We start from the raw sequence: 20,362 nt of genomic DNA, 5'->3' as shown, positions 1-20,362 counted from the left end.
CCCTATTATTTATTTTTATTCCATATGTTTTACTCATCTGTCAATAAGGTAGATAAAAGGAGCATCAGACACAAGGTTTTCACAATCACACAGTCACATTGTGAAAGCTATATCATTATACAGTCATCTTCAAGAAACATGGCTACTGGAACACAGCTCTACATTTTCAGGCAGTTCCCTCCAGCCTCTCCATTACATCTTGACTAACAAGGTAATATCTATTTAATGCGTAAGAATAACCTCCAGGATAACCTCTGGACTCTGTTTGGAATCTCTCAGCCATTAACACTTTCTTTTGTCTCATTTCACTCTTCCCCTTTTGGTCAAGAAGGTTTTCTCAATCCCTTGATGCTGAGTCTCAGCTCATTTTAGGGTTTTTCTCAATCCCTTGATGCTGAGTCTCAGCTCATTCTAGGATTTCTGTCCCACGTTGCCAGGAAGGTCCACACCCCTGGGAATCATGTCCCACGTAGACAGGGGGAGGGCATTGAGTTTGCTTGTTGTGTTGGCTGGAGAGAGAGAGAGGCCACATCTGAGCAACAAAGAGGTTCTCTTGGGGGTGACTCTTAGGCCTAATTTTAAGTAGGCTTGACCTATCCCTTGTGGGGTTAAGTTTCATATGAACAAACCCTTTATCCACTTTTTCACTGATGCATTCTTTTCTTCATTAATTTATTGAGTTCTTTTTGGGAAAATTGATTCAAAGTACATGTACCTTTCAACTGTAAATGTAAAGGACACTACGCCTTCCTTATAGATAGAGAATGTCAGGGTAAAGATGTTGTGGTGATTTTTATGAGAGAAGAGTCCTAGGAACAGTGAAGACTCCAAACCAGACCTTGAGATTCTCTTTCTACCAGCTTCTTCAGAAGTGAGGTGTGAGAAGAATCAACAGAATAGCAGCCACTGTTGGCCAATCCCACCAATAAGTAGGAATGAAAACAAAGGCAGAATGAGGTTCCGCCTCTTTATAGGAATATTCATTTAACACTAATTGAGCACTTCGTATGTGTCAGCCATGGTGCACAGCACTCAATACATAGGCTCTTATCTTTTCGGAATCCTGGTAGGTGTGTGCTGTTCTTATCTCTGTCTTACAAGTAAGGAAACTGAAGCTCAGAGAGAGTGAAAAACTTGCAGAAATCACACCGATATTAAATGATCAAATTAAACTTGGGTTTCTCTGACTCCAGAGCATATGCTCTTAACGAAGGCTCTGCTGTTACACTTTCACATTAAGGAAACTTACTGTGGAAGAAGAACAAGGAAGTAACCCACAATTCTACCCTAAAGAGCCACTGCTGGTTCCTGCTGTCTCCTTTCATTCTTCCCTCCCCTCCTGCTGCAGTCATTCTACATTCCCTTCTGTAACTTAATTTTTTTCCATCCTGTGTTTCCCTATGCTATTTCATAGCCATCATTTTGATGCCTTGCATAATATTCCTTTGTTGGGCAGATGCTAAATTCTTGAATTTCATGTTCTCCCACTGAAGATCTCGGGAGAATTTCTGGGACCCCCTGTTGTTTCCCCTGCAGTTTTCCCTGGCTCGATAATTCCTTTTTCTCTTCATGCCTTGAGTGAAATACTGCTAAATTAACTTGTAAATTGCCTGAGGATGTCTTTCATAGCTATAGGCATCTGTAAATTATATGCAAATATGTGGGCAGCCAGGTAAATTCTTCCCAACCCCTTAAGAAAACTCTAGTGGGGATGAGGGTGTAAGTGGTTCAACTTTCTTCTCTGAGCCTCAGTTTCTCAGTCTATAAAGTGGTGAACTGACTTGCTTGTGTGAGTCTCGTGTGTCGGACTAGAGTAAGAAATCACACTGTAAGTTGCAAAGTATCTTATAAGAATGGCAGGGACACTAGAATTTAAAATTCATATTTATAAAATGTTTCTCATGAGTAGGACACTATACACAGTGCATTTTACCTACCTCCTAATGTGTGCAGCAGCCCCGTAAAGAAGGCACACCCTGGTTATTCCCATTTTACTGGTGAGCAAATGGGCCCTGGGGTATTCATCAGCTAGAATGAGAGTCCACAGCTGGTAAGAGGCAGAGCTGAGGGTGCCCTGAGCCTTGTCTGCTCTTCCCAGTTTCTGCTGACTTCTGGCTTCTTCCTGTGTGGCCTTCTCTGGCTCATCCCATCCAACTTTTTTGGCTTGTAAATGACTCCATTCATACAGATTAAGGCCCACCCCGATTCATTTGGGACACACCCTGACTAATAATACATCTTCCGAGGTCCTATTTACAAATGGTCTCACACCATTGCAGATGATACAGGCCAAGGAACCCGAGGCTGGTGGCCTGCCTGCAGCGGGATATTACAGACTCTGGGGAGAAAGCGCAGTCTTGCTGCTGCCTTGGTTTTGGTTTTGGCCTTTAGCCTCTGAAACCCTGGGACAATAAGTTCCTGTTGTTAAGCCAACCAGAGTGTGGGATTTGTCACAGTAGCCTGGCAATCTAAGGCAATTTGTGTGATTTCCCAACATACCGTCCGCTGCACGGGGACAGACTCATGGGAGTGGCACGGACAGCGTGCCCGTGAATTAGTCAAAGCCCATGTTACGCAAAAACATCATTTTCGCTGCGTGAGCGAATTTAGCGTGCCAGGTGAGGGAGACCTGTGGGCATGGGGGGAGACAGCTGCGGGGTTGGGGGGTGTCGAGAGCTCTGGCGGGTCAGGGTGGGAGCTCTGACGTCAGGTTCAAATCCTGCCACTCACTGGGTGATGCGGCATAAGTGATGCCGCAACTCGGGGACTCTGTCTTCCTCCGTGCCCTGGGGCTCATCGTGATGCCTGCTTTCTGGGTGAGAGTCATGAGGGTCCCATTAGATAGTCCACAGGACTCGGCACCCCCCGTGCGTGGGAGCTGCAGATGGACCGTCTCGCCCTCCTGGTTTCTCCCCTCTGTGGTCAGGATTTTGGCCCTCTGCTCTGTCATTGGGTAGTGCGGCCACGAGGCTTTTCTGATGGTTGTTTTCATTTATTTGTCAGGTTTCATTTGCTAAAAATCAATTCCTCCCAAGCTGGGCTGCCCAAATGCCACAGCCCTGCATGGAGGTGGGGGCTGAGCCAGAAGGTGCTTGTGGGTGAGTGGGGACGGTGACAGGGGAGCAGGGAGGCGGAGCCAGCCTCGCTCTGCTAAATACATCAAGTCAGTAGGTGAAATTGACCTGTTCGTAAAACTGACAGTTCCTGCTGGGCTAGCTGTTTATGATGGTGCCAAGATATGCATCTATTCCATTACTCCTGATGCTGGGAACTAGAAAATACTCCTCATATTTTCCAGCCTTAACCTCAAATCAGAATAGTTTGGGAGTGACAATGTCACGTCGTCCCTCTACTGTCTCCACCTTCCCTTCCAGGGGTTTTGGGGTTAAAATATCTGATAGAAAGCTAAGAAAGGAAGGGAATAAATGCACTGAGTCCTGAGTATTCATTGATTCAGTCAATATTTATTGTGCACGTACTTACGCCAAGTGATTTTCTAAGTGAACGAGATATGGGTTCAGCAGTGAACGAGATAGACCCAGGCCTGACCCTGCCTCGGTGGAGCTGAATGTCTGTCCAGCGGGGGGCCGACATTAGCCACCACACAGCTGTGGTAAGTGCCATGAGGTTGTGGGGGTCAGGGAAGCCTTCTCTGAGACTGCAGAGTGAAGCTGAACCCGATGGGTGAATAGGGGCTGGCTAGAGGAGGGTGGGGAGAAAGGAGAGCATCCGGCAGAAGTGGAGGGGCAGGGTACTGGTGTTCGGGGGGAGGGAGAGGGTGCTGGTGATGAGGGGGGGCGAGGCAGAGTGCTAGAGATGGGGGGAGGCAGTGGAGTGTGTGGTGCACAAATTGGCATGGTGAAAACCTAGTACTCATGTGAGAGCACAGGAAGGACAGTGAGTTGAGCTCAATGATCACATTTCCACTGAGAGAGGACCACTCTGTGTCATGGGTGGAGAATGAATTCCAAGTGGCTGGTCTGTCAGGGGCTGTACTGATTTGAATCTTGTGGACCCCAGAAAAGCAATGTCCTTTAATCCTCATTGGTTTTGCTGGGTGGGAGCTTTTTGATTGTTCCCATAGAGATGTGACCCACCCAATAGTGGGTGGTAACTTTTGATTAGATGGTTTCCATGGAGATATGTCTCCACCCATTCAAGGTGGGGTTGCTTACTGGAGCCCTTTAAAAGGGACCCATTTTGGAAAAACTACAGAGTCTGCACAGTCAGAGACCTTTTGAGACGAAGACGGAAAATGCCCCTGGGGGAGCTTCATGAAACAAGAAGGCTGGAGAGACAGCTAGCAGATGCTGCCATGTTTGCCACTTGCCTTTCCAGTTGAGAGAGAAACCCTGAACGTCATCAGCCTTCTTGAAAACAAGGTATCTTTTCCTGTATGCCTTAGATTGGACATTTCTATAGCCTTGCTTTAATTTGGACATTTTCACAGACTTAGAACTGTAAACTTGCAATATATTAAATTCCCCTTTTTAAAAGCCATTCCAGGGTGGGCAATGGTGGCGCAGTGGCAGAGTTCTCGCCTGCCATGCTGGAGACTCAGGTTCAATTCCTGGTACCTGCACATGTAAAGAGAAAAAAAAAAAGCTGTTCCATTTTTGGTATATCGCATTCCGGCAGCTAGCAAACCAGAACAGGGGCCAGGTGTGGTCCCGGCGAGAGGCAGCAGGAAGCAGCCTGGAGATAAGCAGCAGTGAGGAAGAGTGGGTGGGACTGAAAATATTGAGAGGGTAGACTTGGCAGATCGGTGGTTCACTGAAAGCAGAAGCCGAAGAGGAGGTCAGAGTGACAGCTGGGTTTGGGTTGGTGGTGGCCACGTTCTCCTGAGGTGGGACATGGAAAGTACTCCCAAGGGGAGTAAGTTTGGCTGGGGGTCCAGCTCAAGGGGTCAGTTTTGGACACATTGAGTTTGAAGCGTCGACGAGACAGCTGGTGGAGATGCTGTGCGGCAGGCAGGTACGTGAGTGTGAAGCAAGAATAAGTCTGGTTGACGACGTTACTCATTTAAGCTTCCAGTAATCCCTTAAGGTAGGTGTGTTGGGAATCTCTTTTATCTGATGGAGCCCAAGTTGTGATTCCCATTCTAGTCAGCATAACATCACAGAGGGGTGCTGCACCTAGAACTTTCTGCTGTTAGATCCGTCTTTCCTTCTGTGACCTTCAGCAATTCATTTAACCTTCCCTTGCTCCCCTATACTCAGCATAAAATGATGATAGTTATGTCTGCATCAGACTTCCCAGGAGCACGTGTTTGAGGATCCATTAAACTGAAAATAAAACATGTGGGACTCTTTGGAAACAAGAACTATGCTAAAACAAGGAGTTATTATAGTTGTGTATAAGCCGATGAAAAACAGAAATACAGCCCCAAGGCTCAGTATTGATTTTGGTCCTGGGTGCTTCCCGCAACCGAATAAATCTGACATTCTTCCCTTAAGTGCTGGCGGAGCTGATGGCACGTCTCCAAGTTCCAGCCGCCCTGACCCGCTCCAAGGTTATGTCCTTCCTTGGCTCAGGCCAGCTCGCACACACACCTGCCTGTGTTGCCCGGGCTGCCCTTCTCACCCTGCAGGGGGCTGCGGGAAGATTCCAGTTGTGAAGCTGCAGCTTGGCCAAGAGCCGAAGCCCTTTGGTTAAACTGAGGACAGGCCCTCCCGGAAAAGCACAACCTGGATCTGCCAAACGAGGGATGTAAGGGGAACCCAAGGAAACATCTCTAGACGGGGTTTTCAAACTTCAGCGAGCATTGAGAGTTGTAGAATTTGCTGCTTCCAGTCATTCATTCAATCACTGGATAAATACTTATTCAGTCCAAGTATTACTCTGAGGGATATAGCAGTGAAAAAGACAATATGTTTGTCTTCTCAGAGTTAACATTCAAATTGAGGGCGGGAGACCACGAACAAAGGCACAAACTACTTATAAGGACCAGCAGGTGTGATGACAGAGAATGCTGACATGGCTGGGGCGGGGCATGCCTGTTTTAGATGGGATGTCAGGGAATGCTTTCAACGAGGGGGTGACACTTGAGCTGAGAACTGGGATCTGGGAAGGAGCGCCTTGTGACCAACAGCGAGAGGCACATGCCCGGCAGAGCGCATGGCTGTGCCCAGCAGGTTACCAGAACCACAGGGAGGGTGGCTGGAATCTGGTGAGTAGGGGAAGGAGCAGGTGGCACAAGCTTCCCCAGTCCTGGGAAGGAGTTTAGGATTTTTGTTTTAGTTTCGGGCCAAGCCATCAAAAGGTTTTTTTGCAAGGAAGTGATTTCTGTTTTAAAGAGGTCTGCCTGGCCCCTGAGTAGATGAGGGATGGGAGGGGAAAGGAAAGGATGGGGAGACTAGTCCCCGGGGACAGAAGTGATGGAGTGAAGGGAGCGCACTGGGGAGGCGTCTGAAAGTGGCAAGAGCCAGGCTCACTGATAGACTGGAAGAGAAGTGGAGAAATCATAGTGGACCCATGGTTTTCTGGCTTAAGCATTGTGACGGGGGTAGCTGAGGGCACAGGCTCATGCAGGCACTTACAGCTGACCACATCACACATGTCCGGGCATGCTGGCTGAGAAGTGTGGTTTCAGGCCCATGGTTGGGTGCCATTCATTCATTCATTCATTCATCACATAGTTTTTGAGAACTTGCAGTGTGTCAGGAGCTTGTGCAGTGAGCAAGTCAAACGTGGGCTCTGTCCTCGCCGAGCTCACAGTCACCAGGGGAGGACAAATGTGGAACGAGTGATTCCAAGGGCAGTGAACGTGTAGCTAGAGAAGCATTGTGTTCTCAAGGACAGTATCTCCAGGGGTCCTGGCCTCGTCCCCTGGCTCAACAAAAGTGTCTCTGGAGAAGTGAGGGTGAGTTAGCGGAGGGATGATTTCACGAGGCCAAGCTGGGGCTGGGTGTGGAGAGTGGCCCAGTCATAAGTGAGTGCCTTCCCCCGAGGCCAGCCTGTCGGGGAAGTCAGGAAAGGACGAGGGGCTGGGAGGAGAATCAGCCAGGAGGTGGGCAGGGGCCAGCAGGGCCTGCGGGCTCCAGCCAGGAGTTTGGTGTTGATCAGGAAACAACGTGAGGAGTTTCCAGCATGAGTGTGTGCCGAGGGGAGGGGTGACAGGTGTCAGGCTCGTTCTAAAGAGCGTTCAGGTGTCCGAGAGAGAACAGGGTATAGTGGCAGGAGGAAAGGATGGCAGGCAAAACAGCCTAAGAGGCAGGTTGGGGACTGTTAAATCCCTTCCAGCTGTGATGAGACATGGCAGAGAATTCAGGGAAAGGGGTGGGGTGGTCTGCCTCGAATTTCTGTGTCCTGTTCCTGACGCCTGTGCTAGTTCTCCTCCTTTCCCTCTGTCGTCTCCACAAAAGCCAACAGCCTAGTGCTGGGGCCAGCTCCCAGGGGAGGGGGCAGAAGCCACAGGGGGCTTCTCTGTGGTAGAATCCCAAGGGATACCCGCAGTGCCAAGTGGGACACAGGGGCAGAAATCATGGAAAGGGAGGTTGGAGGGGCTGTCTTAAGAGCTGATGGCAGTGGCACGATAAAGGGAATGGGGTGCAGAGATGGGGTCCAACGCGTAGGTGAGGGGGCCCCTGCAGTGAACACTGTGGAAATTGATCCCCTTTGGTGACTGATGGGGTAGAGGTCTCCAAACTTTTCTGTGCATACAAAGCACCTGGGCAGCTCGTTAAACGTCCAGACTCTTGAATCCTCTCCTAAGAAATGCGGAATCAGCAAATCTGGGGCGGGAGCCAGCAATGCTCACTTTTAAGAAGCCCTCTCCTTCCCCCACGGACGTGATTCTGGTTTGGGTGGCCCAACGACCTTACTTTTGAGAATGCCTCAACATCGGCCGGCTTCTTTGCCTTATAGCCTCAGTCCCCTCAGCTGTCTCTCACTAGCTTCGGCCTGTAAGCTTATTTCATTAAGAAAACCGGAACTCGGAAGGAAAAAAGGTTGGGAATAAGCACATCCCGGGATGCTGGACCTGGAGCAGCCAGGCGCGCTGCGCGGCGGCAGGTGGCCGCCAGGGGGCGCCAGAGGCCTCGGCTGGCGCTTTCGGGCTCCTCCGCCCGCGTTCGCCGCGCCCGAGCCGGCGAGGCGAGCCAGAGCGCTGCGGGCTCACAAAGCTGCCGGACGCTCGGCGGCGGCGGGTGGCAGGAGCGCAAGGAAGCGAGCCGGCCGACCAGCCTCCGCGACCGCGCCACAGGAGCTCCAGCAACTCGGCCGCGGGGACCCGGGCCGGCTTCCAAGGTACATGCTCCGCCGAACCCCGCGCTTTAAGTTGGCGTACTTGGGACCCCCCGCGACCATGCAGGGGGCTGGGAGGCTCAGAGCCTGGGCGTATCTCCGTGCGCCCCTCTTGCCGCGGAGGCCCCGGGGTGGGCGATGGGAGAGCCTTTCCCTGGGCTACCAACGGGAGCCCCCCAGCTGCGCCCCCTCCCCCCGATTCTTCCCGAGTCTGGGTGGCTGCTCAGAGCCCCATTCTCCCCTGCCCCAGCCCCAGAGCTGTACGCACCTCTCTGGGGGTGGGGGTGGGGTGGGGGCGCCGGCTCGCGAGTCGAGGGCTCCCGGGTTTGGGGGAGGGGTCCTGAACCCCCTGATCCGAGAGCAGCGGTCAGTGGGGCACCCGGAGAATTGGTGGTGACGGGGGTTCTCTGTAGTTTGACAGCAGCCCCCTAATTTGTGACGCAGCCTCCTAATCTGTAACTGAGCCCCCCGTTTGCAAGAGGGGTGTCTGGAGCCGCGGCACGCTCCCCAGGTGTGTGAGCTGAACCTGCCCGCGTCCGTGCGCCCCCGCCCCGGTCCCCCTAGCCTGAGCCTGCTTCCGAGGCGCCCCGACACCTCGGTCCGCGCAGGGTCCGCCGCCGCCCACCCTTCCGTCCGCGCCCCCTGCTCACTGCCCCTGCCTATCCCTGCCCGGCAGATGCCCGCGATGGTCGTGCTGGCGGCGGCGGCCGCGTGGTGCCTGCTCCAGGTGGAGGGCCGGCACCTGGACGCGCTCGCCCGAGGCGCGGGCCCCAACCGCGGCAATTTCCTAGACAATGACCAGTGGCTGAGCACCGTCTCCCAGTACGACCGGGACAAGTACTGGAACCGCTTTCGAGATGTGAGTACCGCGGCAGGGCGCGGCGGCGGCGGGGATGGGGAGGGGTGGGTGGGGGCTTCTCCCAGAGGGGCCCTCTGAGGCGGCCGGGGAGGGTGCCTGGCCCCACGGGCCTGCCCTCCGTGGTTCCGGGGCTGCGTCTTGAATGGGAGGAACTTTAAAAAGAAGTTGGAAGGGCTGCTGTCTTGCCTGTTACCTGGGGCCCAGGTGCGTGTGTGTGTGTAGGTGTGTAGGTGTGGGACTGCTCTAAAATAGGGCGCGGACAGCCGAGCAGCTCCGCAGAGAGGGGATCCCTAAGCTTTTGAGTTCTAACGTTGATGGTTGACTTTGACAGGCCCCCTAGAGAGGAGGCTGCAGCCTCGGGTTTTGCCAGAAAATCCCTGCTGGAGAGGGTAGGGTGGGGCTGGGGGTGGGGCGGGGGTGGGGTGGGGTGAGCAGTCTCATTAATCAGGAAGCCAGGTGCTCCCGGTACAGATGGAGGCTGACTAGGGTCCCACCAACGGCCAGATAAAATGGTGGGGTGGGGTGGGGTGGGGGTCTGGCCCTGGGGCATTTGGCAGGACAGGGAAAGGGAACAAGCAATTCCTGACTTGGAGGGGTGCCTGGGTGGGTGGATTGCTCTTTTGGGGGAGCCTTGGGAGGAGAGCAGGTGACTGAGCTAATCCTGGGCGCCCAGAGGCCCCTCTGCTGCCCGTTTCTGCCCCGCAGCTGCCCACACGTGCGGAGAGGAGCAGCAGACACCTGGCTCAGAGGCCTTCAAGCAGGTGGCAGCCCCTCTGCCTGATGGGAGCGGCTGTCCCGGGTGACTGGGGACTAAGAACTTTCAGGGCACCTGGTATTAGGAATTAGGAATTTTCTGCCCCTGCGAGAGACCCGTGCCACGGAGTCCCTTGTTTTTATCACAACAGGGAACAGTTTACAGGCTCTTCGAGGAGGGAGGTGTGTGGGGTCTCTTCCTCCACTGGGTTCTCAGGAGCCCCACTCCCAGTAGCCCCAAGCCCTTGCAGGGGAGGCTTTGAGAATTGACTGAATCCTCGATTTTTTTTTTTTTTCACTTTCCAAGCTAAAGGACACCTTTTCCCTTCCTGAGAAGTATGATGTGCCCATAGCCGTGAGTGGAAGCTTGCTTCTCTCTCCTCTCTGCATCCCCTCTCCCCCTCCCCTGGTAGATGGTGGGCTGTTTCTCTTCGAAAGGGGCTTTCAGGCACTTTCGGTGAACTTTCACAGTCATTTGGGGTCTTACTTTTACAGAACATTTGTTGTCCTCCTCTTCCCCCCAAAACGTGGGACTCCTGCCACACCTCCCCCCTTACCCCTCCCCCTTCCACCCTCTTCCCCTTTCCGATGCCTTGGTTTACATGGCAGCTGAGTATGGCTGAAAGCACTTGTGCTTGTTGGGTCTTCCGCCTCTGGAAAGGTTTACTCTCCTTTCATGATGTTCAAGATTTCCTGTTCTTGGGTGGGCCATGGTGGCTCAGCGGGCAAGAATGCTTGCCTGCCATGCCAGAGGACCCGGGTTCGATTCCCTGGTGCCTGCCCATGTAAAAAAAAAAGGATTTCCTGTTCTCAGTGTATCATAAGCCTGGCATTATCTTTAAGTTCTCTCCAGCTTTACATTTAAAAAAATTGGAATTTGTTTTCTTGGGAGTTGTGAACATTTTGTATCCTTGGAACAGTGTTTTCCCAAACCTGACTTATCATGACACTCATCTGGGGTGTTTGTGAAATTGCAGCACCTTGGCTCCTTCCCTGGAGAGTCAATTCTGTTTTCCTGGGGTGAGTCCTGGGAATCAATATTTTAAACAAACATGAGGTTAGTTTAGGTTTTGTAAAAATATTCAGGGCTTTTTGTTAAAAGAGAAAAGCTTTTTCTGTTTGCATTCACTGTTTTCTGTTTCTGGAGCAATTTTAGGTGCTGAACTAATATTCTTAACAGCATATTTATTTTAAAATGACACTTTAGCGTACTATTAAAGATGCCTAAAAATTAAAAAATCTCTAAATCCTCACTCATTGGCTATTTCATACATTTCATGGAATCTTCTGTTGCTACCAATGGCACAGACATAATTTAATGCCATTAATCTCTCAAAGTGCTATGAAACTCAAGCCAGATGCTCTTTTAGGGCAAGTCCAAGTGTCTCCAGTTGGGTCATTTACTTGGAATAGCCACAAAACCTGAATTCCCTGGGACCAGGGGGTAAAAGGCTGCTCTGGATAGAAGCCAGCTATCTGGTAGACAATGGACAAAGCCCCATCTACTGTTCAGCCAGCCTGATCACTTTCCCTGAGCCAGCAATTGCTTGAGGTTGACAAAGCCCCAGCTTCTTTGCTGTTGTATTAGTGGTTTGGTTGCAGCCACTGATAACTTTGAAAGGCTGCTCCCTGTTACGCGGCTTGTCAATTTTTAAAAAGTCATTGTGAAAGTAAACTTCTTGCCTCCCTTCCTCCCCCACTGGCCGTCTTTGAACTTGAGGGTTTTTCCTCAAGTGGGAGTATTTGAAAGTGGTTTTTGATCTTGGGAAATTAAAATCTAAGGACTCTTTTTTAGAGAGTAGTTGCTTTGAAGTTGAAACGGCAGTAGTATGTGTGCTCCATGCTTGGGTTTCCTGTGGCTTTTCCGGGATGACCTGATGACCTCTAGACCTTCTTAAGTGTCTCACTGTTCTAGGCACACAAATAATTAACTATCTCCTTCTTTCCAGAAGTGAAACCTTCCAAGCTACACCTTGGCTTGCTACCTGGAACAGTGGGTGCAGGGGAGATATGACAACATTCTGATGGTTATTCCTAATGGTACTTGTGGGCAGTTTGTTTGGTCATCTTTCTTCTATAAACACTAGCAATAGGGATGTTTGGGCTAGATGGAGACCTGGACTTTTGCACAGATATGGAATTAAGAAGAAAGATACGAGGAAGACCGTTCTTTGTATTAAGTTATACAATATTTTCCTGTCTCCAACTGTTAGGCATTTAATTCCCCCGTGATCTGCGATTGAGAGATCAAGATGTCACAGCCATTCTCCCAATTTCTCTACGTCTGCTTGGGCTTTCCATAGCTGTTATTTTACTGCCAACCCTATGATGGGCACTGGGCTGGGGGGCTGAGCAAGATATATAAACGTGATCTCATCTCTCATGTAACCTCTTGTCTACTGGATGAACTCTGTAATTTATGCTGAATACATTTGTTCTCGTTCTGCTTTCTTCTTTAAAAAAATACCTTTTTTTTTCTGATAAAAGTGATACATGCTGGTTGTAATTTTAAAATTACAACATTGCAGAAATAGAATAATAGCTAACATTTATCGGGCGCTTACTGTGCCAGATATTGTTTAAGGTACTTTACACATGTTATTTCATTTAATGTTCATAACAGCACTTTGAGAGAAGTACTATTATTATCTTCCATTTGTTGGGAGGTTAAGTCAAATGATTTGGGAGGGGCCTGAGCTGAAACCAGGGAGCCTGACTCAACTGATCAACAATTGAATGGCTTTTAGGAGTGAGTCTCCATTGATATCATATTGCAGGTCTTTCCTGCTTCATACCTAAGGACAGTCAGCTCCGGGAACATTAGGTAAAGAGTGAGTAGAATAGGAAGCCAGGTGGGTCCAGCTTATTGTGAAAGTTATTTCAGGATTTATCTTCTCCTAATAATGAGCTTCTGATTTGATTAAAATAATATTGTTGCTTACACCAAACATGACATTTTCTTTCTTTTGCACAATTATCTTGGCATTTAAGTCCAAGGTAATTACCTTTGGCAGGCCCCAAAATCAGAAGTTTTGCCCTGGCTGGCATTTATCTTACTCCAGCGCGACCCGAGTTTGTAATTCTAATGAGACCACAAGGACCAGTCTGCATTCTTTATCCTTCTAGCACATGCTCTGTGGGATTTGGTGATCTCTGGCAGATCTGGGGTGGTAGCGAGCATCTGATCTTAATAGCTCAGCTATAATGAGTTTCAAGGGCAAGTGGGGCTTATTGATAGAATAGTGGCTGGCTTAGCCGGGGGCCTGGTAACAAGAGAGGTGCTATGGCTTACCAGATCAGTCATTAATCTGTCACCAAGGAAACTTAGCTTGTAATCAAGAGTAGCAGAAAATCATTTTCATTAAACAGGTGCAAGGAGACTTAAATGAGTTTGTGATCCTGGCTCTTTAAAGAACCCACTACCCTAAATCCCCAGCACTAGGTGACCACTGATAGAAATAATTATTTCACAGGGATCATTAGAGAAGGACAGGTTAAAAGTTGATAGACCTAAGACTGTTTTTATATTCTCTGTCCCTACCTTTAGTTTGTCCTTGATAGAGAAAGGGTAGATCTTCCCTGGAAAGCATGGTAGAGCTGCTTCTCCTAGTTGGCCTGCCCCCCAGGTCACCCTCCCCACATACCACACTCCTGTAGGACTTCAGCTGAGCTAGATTGTGGGAGGGTGAATATGAGATTTTGGGTGCGAGTCTCCATTGTTATCACAATATTTTCAAAAAACCAAAAAGCGACCCCAAATGGATAGACTTTCTATCTAACTCTTGCTAGGAAAAATGACTTAATACTAACATAAAGATTAGAATGTAGATTTGGCTGCATAAAACAGAGCCTCCATATAACTACGCTTAAACAAGATAGAAAGCCATTTCTCTTATGTTAAGGATGGGCTGGTACGGTGGCCGTGTTCCACAAAGTGTGTGATGGCCCAAGCTCCTTCCATGGTGGGTTTCCATCAACTCAGAGGTATCACCCCGGTCCATGGGTTCATGCCTCACTGCCTCCTTCCAGCTTGGGACATGTGTAGGGGTTGGGAGGTTCACAACCCAGAATTTGTGTACATTACCTCTTCTTATTATTTTGATGGCCAGATACTCAAATAAAAGTTTTATTACTGGGCAGGATGGGGTAAGAGTAGAGAAAGGGAAAGCTGCAGTATCTGTCCTACCCAAGCACTATTTGTGTCATGGGTGGAGGATGCCCATTATAGGATGTTTAGCAATATCTCTGGCCTCTGCTTATTAGATGCCAGCAGCATTCCCTGCCCGCCCCCATCCCTGAGCTGTGACAACACAAATTATCTCCCCTGTGGGGCAAAATCATCTGCAAATTGGGAATCACTGCACCTAAGTATTAGAAAATCCACCTTGACCAGATATCCTCCAAAATGTGATTGTTTCATAGTGTGTAAGTCGACCCCGCTCTTCTCCAAGATGCCTTATAGTTTCTGGGCTGTATGTTGTCCATATTGGACAATGATTGCCATGCCCCTTTTCAGCACATCCTGCCTTTATTTTATTTTATTAAAAATGTTCTTATTGTATAATATAACATATATACAAAACAAAGAAAGAAGAAAGCAATAGTTTTCAAAGCACTCTTCAACAAGTAGTTGCAGGACACATCCTAGAGTTTGTCATAGGCTGTATCATACCATCATGTCAGAGTTTTCCTTCTAGCTGCTCCAGAATATAGGAGGCTAGAAGGAATAAATATTTTTTGTCATCACATTTGACTTTTTGTGAAAAATAATGTATATGCAAAAAAGCAATAAATTTCTAAGCACAGCACAACAATTAGTTGTAGAACAGATTTCAGAGTTTGATATGGATTATAATTCCACAATTTTAGGTTTTTATTTCTAGCTGCTCTAAGATACTGGAGACTAAAAGAAATATCAGTTTAATGATTCAGCAATCATATTTGTTTCTTAAACCCTACCTTTTCTGTATAACTCCACCATCACCTTTGATCTTTCTATCCCACTTTTTTTTTAATTTTTTTTTAACATGGGCAGGCACTGGGAATCAAACCGGGGTCCTCTGGCATGGCAGGTGAGCATTCTTGCCTGCTGAGCCACCGTGGCCCACGCTCTATCCCACTCTTTAAGGATATTTGAGCTATGGCCATTCTAACTTGTTCATGTTGGAAGGAGCTGTCAGTAATATGGGGTAAGGAGATGGAACTATCTGTTGTTCTGGAGAGGCTGGCCCCTCTAGATTTCAGGACTTCTCTGGTCCAGGGACCCATCTGGAGGTTGTAGGTTTCTGGAAAGTTACCCTAGTGCATGGAACCTTTGTAGATGCTCTTTAGTATTGGCTGGAATACGCTAAACCAATACTAAATTGGTTAGCCTTTGGCAACTTGTGATAGGTAGCAATGTCTAACTGAAGCTTGTGTAAGAGTGCCTTCCAAAGTAGCCTCTTGACTCTATTTGAACCCTCTCAGCCACTGATATCTTATTTGTTACACTTCTTTTCCCCTTTTGTCAGAATGGAATTGCTGATCCCAGGGTGCCAGGGATGGATCACCCCTGGAATTCATCTCCCATGCCACCAGGGAGACTTTCACGCTTCCATGAAATGTCCCACGTAGGGGAAAGAGCAATGATTCCACTTATAGAGGTGGATTTAGAGAGAGTGAGGCCACATTGAGCAACAAAAGACACATCCTTCCTTTTTATTCCACTGAATTTTGGTTTCTTACCTGTCTTCCAGGGTCCATATCAAGAGTCCCTTCTACCATGTAACTTTTTCTAATCCCAGCTTCCAAATTGATATGTAAAGGAGAGAGGAAGAACATGGACTTTGGATTTAGGCAGACCCAGACTTGAGTTCTGAGCCCATGTCTATTTCAGATAACTCCTGAGTTAGTTGTAAGACTATTTTACTTTCTCCCTCATACCCCTGCATGAATTAATCAAATTGTGTGACTTTACTACCAGACTTATTCATGGGGCGTAATGTTCACAGACAGGAGGTTACCTATTGCTAACTCCAGAAATCTCCTTCCAGTCTTGGGGCTCAAGTTCTGAACCTCAGGATGGAGGTAACTGTGGAATAAAGCTTCCTCTGCCCCTCTTAGGCCGTGATCTCCATCTGTTTGGTGAGTTAGATTTCAGGGATTCCTCCAAACAGGCTGGAGGTAGAAAGGCACCCACTGCAGACCTCACCTGAGACCAGGACTCAGGATTTATATAGGACATCTCCCCATCCCCTGCCAGACCTTACTCTGTCTATGGGAGTGAGGCCAGCTTTTCTGTGGCCATCACATCAGGGGTGGGGACTTATCTCCCATCCTACTGTCCTGTCCTTTCGTTTTTAAGTTTCCCTTAAAGGGGTGAGGATCTAATTATTAGCTCAACTGTTTTATTTTGCTTGGGGAGACAAAGTAATATGAGTAATTGAAATATTTTATAATAAATTATTTCTTATTAATTCACTCAATGTAACATATTCAAAACCCAAACATATTTGGTATCTAATCCTGAACCCAACCAGGATGACTCATTTTACTTTTCCTCTGGAAATTTCCTTTGGAAATTCCGTCTTAGATTCAAGCTCACATTTGGTCTTATCTCCCCATGTAAAATAATTGAAAACAAAAATTTCCTGGGTCAAAATTAAATACTTTTCCCAAAGTTGCAAGTATTTTTTCCCACCATTTCATCCAATATAAGATGCCATCAATTGTAGGATGCACCCTTTTAATGCACTAACTAAGAAAGTGCCTGGAATGAAGACTTTTGTAGACCCCTGCATAAAGCTGGGACTCCAGAGGGCCACATTCTCAGTGTAGGAATAAACAGAAATGCAGAAAGGTACAGCACGGCAATCACATATTCCACCTTGGCACTGGTAGATGAAGGGAAAAGAATGCTCCCTGAACAATTGAGCACCTGGCAGTCTTGCAAATTTCTGGTCTAAATTCACACTACCATTGTGGCCCAAACAACCTCATGCAGTTAACTTAAAGTAGTCTCAGGTTTTTAATTGTCTCTGAACCTCTGACTCCTCATTTATTAAGTGGGGATAATGATACTCTATTGGTGAGGTCTCTAGGTTGCATATGATTGAAATTTGTTCTAAGCTAGGAGGAAAGAAAACTCAACCACTCCTATAAGTGAAAATTGTACTGATAAGCTGTGGCTTTAGGTAAGGCTGGATGCAGGGGCTCAGGGCTCAGGTTATATCATAGGACTTGGTGTTTGTGTCTGTCATTCTGTCTGCCGGAACCCCATCTTTGGACTTTATTTCCCTTTTGTTGGCTTTGTTCTCAGGCTGGTTAGTTTCATGTGGTAGCTCAGAACAACTACAAATTTACACCATCTGATTTTTCTGTCTCAGTAATACCAGGCAAGGTCCCAGAATCGCCGCTTGGCTGATACACCTGTTATGTAACCTTTCCTCTTTCGATCACTTTGATCAAACTGGTGGAATGTGCTGATTGGCTGGCCTGGGTCATATCCCAGCCTTGGAACCGGGCCTGGAGAGGAAGGGTGGTGGAGTTCCATTGGATCACGTGGTTTAAGGGGGCTAGAGAGGTGGCTCCCTAGGGGGAAATGCACACCTGGTAGGCCAAAATCAACAAACGTCCTCCAAATTAACCAGCCTCATAGAGTTGTCATAAAGAGTAAATGAGCGAGTATGTGTTGGCACTCAGTACAGGCCTGACAAATACTTAGTAGGTAGAGGATATTACTTTTATTATTGTTAACAACTCCTTTAGACTTTAAAATATTACTCCTTGATTTATGGTTGCATATGTCTGTGTTTTAACTTCTTTCATAGTTGGATGTTTCCTGAGCCTTACCATGCCTTGCACACAGTAGGTGATCAGTAAGCACTTTTGGATTTAAATTGCATCCTAAGCACAACTCTTGGTTGAATTCTTGGGGAAATAAAGCTTTCAGAAGCAGGATAGGCATATGCACTTTTATTGTTGTTGATAGGTGGAAATTCTGGGTCCCACACAGACACACATACTGAGAAATACTTTTTTCATCTAACCCCTTGTCTTCAAGCCAGAACCTCACAATTTTATGATCCCTTTGAAGATATACTGTTGTATATACCTTGCTGTTCCCAGAATTTACCGTAGAGCCGAGCAATGAAAGCTGCTCAAAGAATGTTTGAATGAAGTTGAATGAAAGAATGAACTATTCCAGACCAGAACTTTCTGTCTCTGGTGGAGTTCTTTGCCGGAGGGCTTCCCCCAATAAGTCAGGCCAGCTTTGGATATTTGTGTGTCATTTTATTAGTAGTTGATGATGATGTTGGATAGCCACAGATGGGGGAGGGGGTTGGGGAGCATGTTGAGAGGCAAAGGTAAGCTGACCAGGAAACCCAACCCTCTCACAATTCTGGCATAATCCCTGAATCTGTGAGAAGCCCTTTGAGGCTGAGTCATGGTATGGCAGGTGCCTACAATTAACCTGAGTTCGCATTCCAATCTTGCCAAGTACAAGCTTGGTGGTTTTGGTCAGACTATTTTTTTGAGTCCGAGTGTCTTCATTTATAAAACTGAAATGATAACGCCTACTTCCTGGGATTTTTGGAAGGACTGAGTGAGCACATGGTATAAAGTAGATGCTCATGACCCTGGAGGGGCTGGAATCCTTACTGTTCTGATTTGCTTGCTTCTGATTTATCACTTCTCTTAACTCTGTCTTGTGAGCATGAGTGAGTAGCGGGCACTCAGCTATAGATGCTGCTTCCTGACTTGTGTCTTGGAGGAATGTTGGGGAAGTTTGTTCCATTATCCTTGAGCTTGTCTGAACTCCATTCCTTGCCAACCCTCGATGGCTGTGCAGGGTTGCGTATGATCCATCCTCTCTACTGTTCACCAGTTGCAGCGCCTTGGCACAGAAGACCTTCCCTTCATACTTGACGTTATTGCTGGGCCTCTTTGGAAACTGGCAACTCCAACCACACAGTGTCTGGGAGGGATATGTGCCCAGCTGTGCCTGAAAAATATTCTGGTTATAGAAGGGCTTCACAGGGAAGCACATTATGCCCACCAGTCCTAACTGGCATCTCTTTTGATGTTAAACTCTGATGCAATTGCCTCTAGCCCATTTCAGAAAGTAAAACTCTTTTGTCCTGCAGAAGGGCCCAGTTTGACTTAGGGATTTTGGCTCCATGTTAAGGTAAAGGACCAGCCAGCTTGCATGTTAGCATGGCTTTCCCAGCGCCCTCTGACCATGAACCATCTACAATTTGGTCTTGGTTCTGCATAAAATTGAGGAGGTTCCTATAGAGTCTAGCAAATGCTTCTCTCTGGAGTTCAGGCAGTGCCCAAACTTTAGGTTTGGGTTTAGACATCAAGAAAATACTAGTAGGATTGGCCAAGTCTTTGCTCCTTCTCTACATAGACCTCACTTTTCAGTTCCAGATCATTGCAGACCTCTAATTCAGAGCAGCAGAGGGTCGGCTGTGTATTAGGATAACCCAGACGATAACAAATAGATAAGACAGGACCTCGTGGTTTATTGGCGCAGAAATATTCTTCAAATGACAGCTACATGCCAGCCTTTTCTAGCGCTGGGTGAAAAAGATAGACATGGTTTGTAACCTCCTGGTGTTTATGGATGGTTTTGGTAGGCAGATAAACAATGACAAAATAATCATTAGGTATGGTTGAGAGAAGCGCCAGAAAGTTCTGAGACTATGTACTGGGGGTGGAATGGGGAGCTCATTTATTATCGTGGGCCGTGGCGTGCCTCCTTGAGAAAGGCATTGAAGCTGAGACCTGCAGGATGGGCAGGAGTTATCCAGGTGACCAGAGGGGGTAGTGGCGCTCCAGACAGTGGGCAGAGCATGCCTTACAGCAGAAAGACCTTGATGTGTTTCCATTACATGCGTTCCTCCCAGGAATCCCTTAAATAGCAAGCAAGCTCTCTTAGTGTATTTAAAAAGCCATACTTTATGCATTTCAATTCAACACACATTTTTGGGGCAGGCAAACGACTCACCTGTGAAAAGTGAGATGCACAGATGGCCCAAGAACTCGAAGGATAGCCTGTTTTTTTTCGTCCCTTCTTTGTGCCCTTCTGTGCTGTCTTCCTCAGCCATCTATCTCCATTGTGTAAATATCCCTTGCCGCCCCTCAATCCCCATTAAAAAAGTAATTCCTACTTCACTAACGTCTGCAGCTGATGACTTTCTCCTTCTCTCTGTGGTCAGGTGTCCTGCACTTCAGAGCGCCTATAATTCCCCCTTACTGTTTAGAAATGAGGCCTTTATAGAGTATCTTGGTGAGAGTGATGATTTGTGAAGTTTGTATTAAAAAAAAAAAGTGTGTCTTGTTTAAGTAGGTTGCTCCTCGTTCTCCCCCTCCCCCTTCTTGCCTCCTCCATCACTGAAATCAACTAGTGCCAGACTTTGAGGTTACACATGGAAAGTAAGGTTTCCACCCTCGGGGATCTCTGTTTAAGGGAGAGGCAGCCGTGCCTGCAGTTGTGATTTTGTGGTTCCTGGGTCCTCCCGG

General features: G+C 47.9%; 1 protein-coding gene across 1 annotated transcript in view; it reads left to right on the top strand.

Moving 5' to 3' along the window:
- Window positions 1-8,920: 8,920 nt before the first annotated feature.
- Window positions 8,921-20,362, top strand: part of SPOCK1 (SPARC (osteonectin), cwcv and kazal like domains proteoglycan 1) — a 551,382-nt gene continuing 539,940 nt past the window's right edge. The window contains exon 1 of the mRNA XM_077138526.1: window positions 8,921-9,103. Coding sequence (XP_076994641.1) covers window positions 8,921-9,103 — 183 coding nt within the window. The remainder of the gene's footprint in view (window positions 9,104-20,362) is intronic.

The sequence above is a fragment of the Tamandua tetradactyla genome, chromosome 20 (genome assembly GCF_023851605.1).
Source record: "Tamandua tetradactyla isolate mTamTet1 chromosome 20, mTamTet1.pri, whole genome shotgun sequence".
Lineage (NCBI taxonomy): Eukaryota > Metazoa > Chordata > Mammalia > Pilosa > Myrmecophagidae > Tamandua > Tamandua tetradactyla.
Note: the sequence above shows the minus strand (reverse complement) of the source record. Positions and strands in the feature narration are given on the sequence as shown.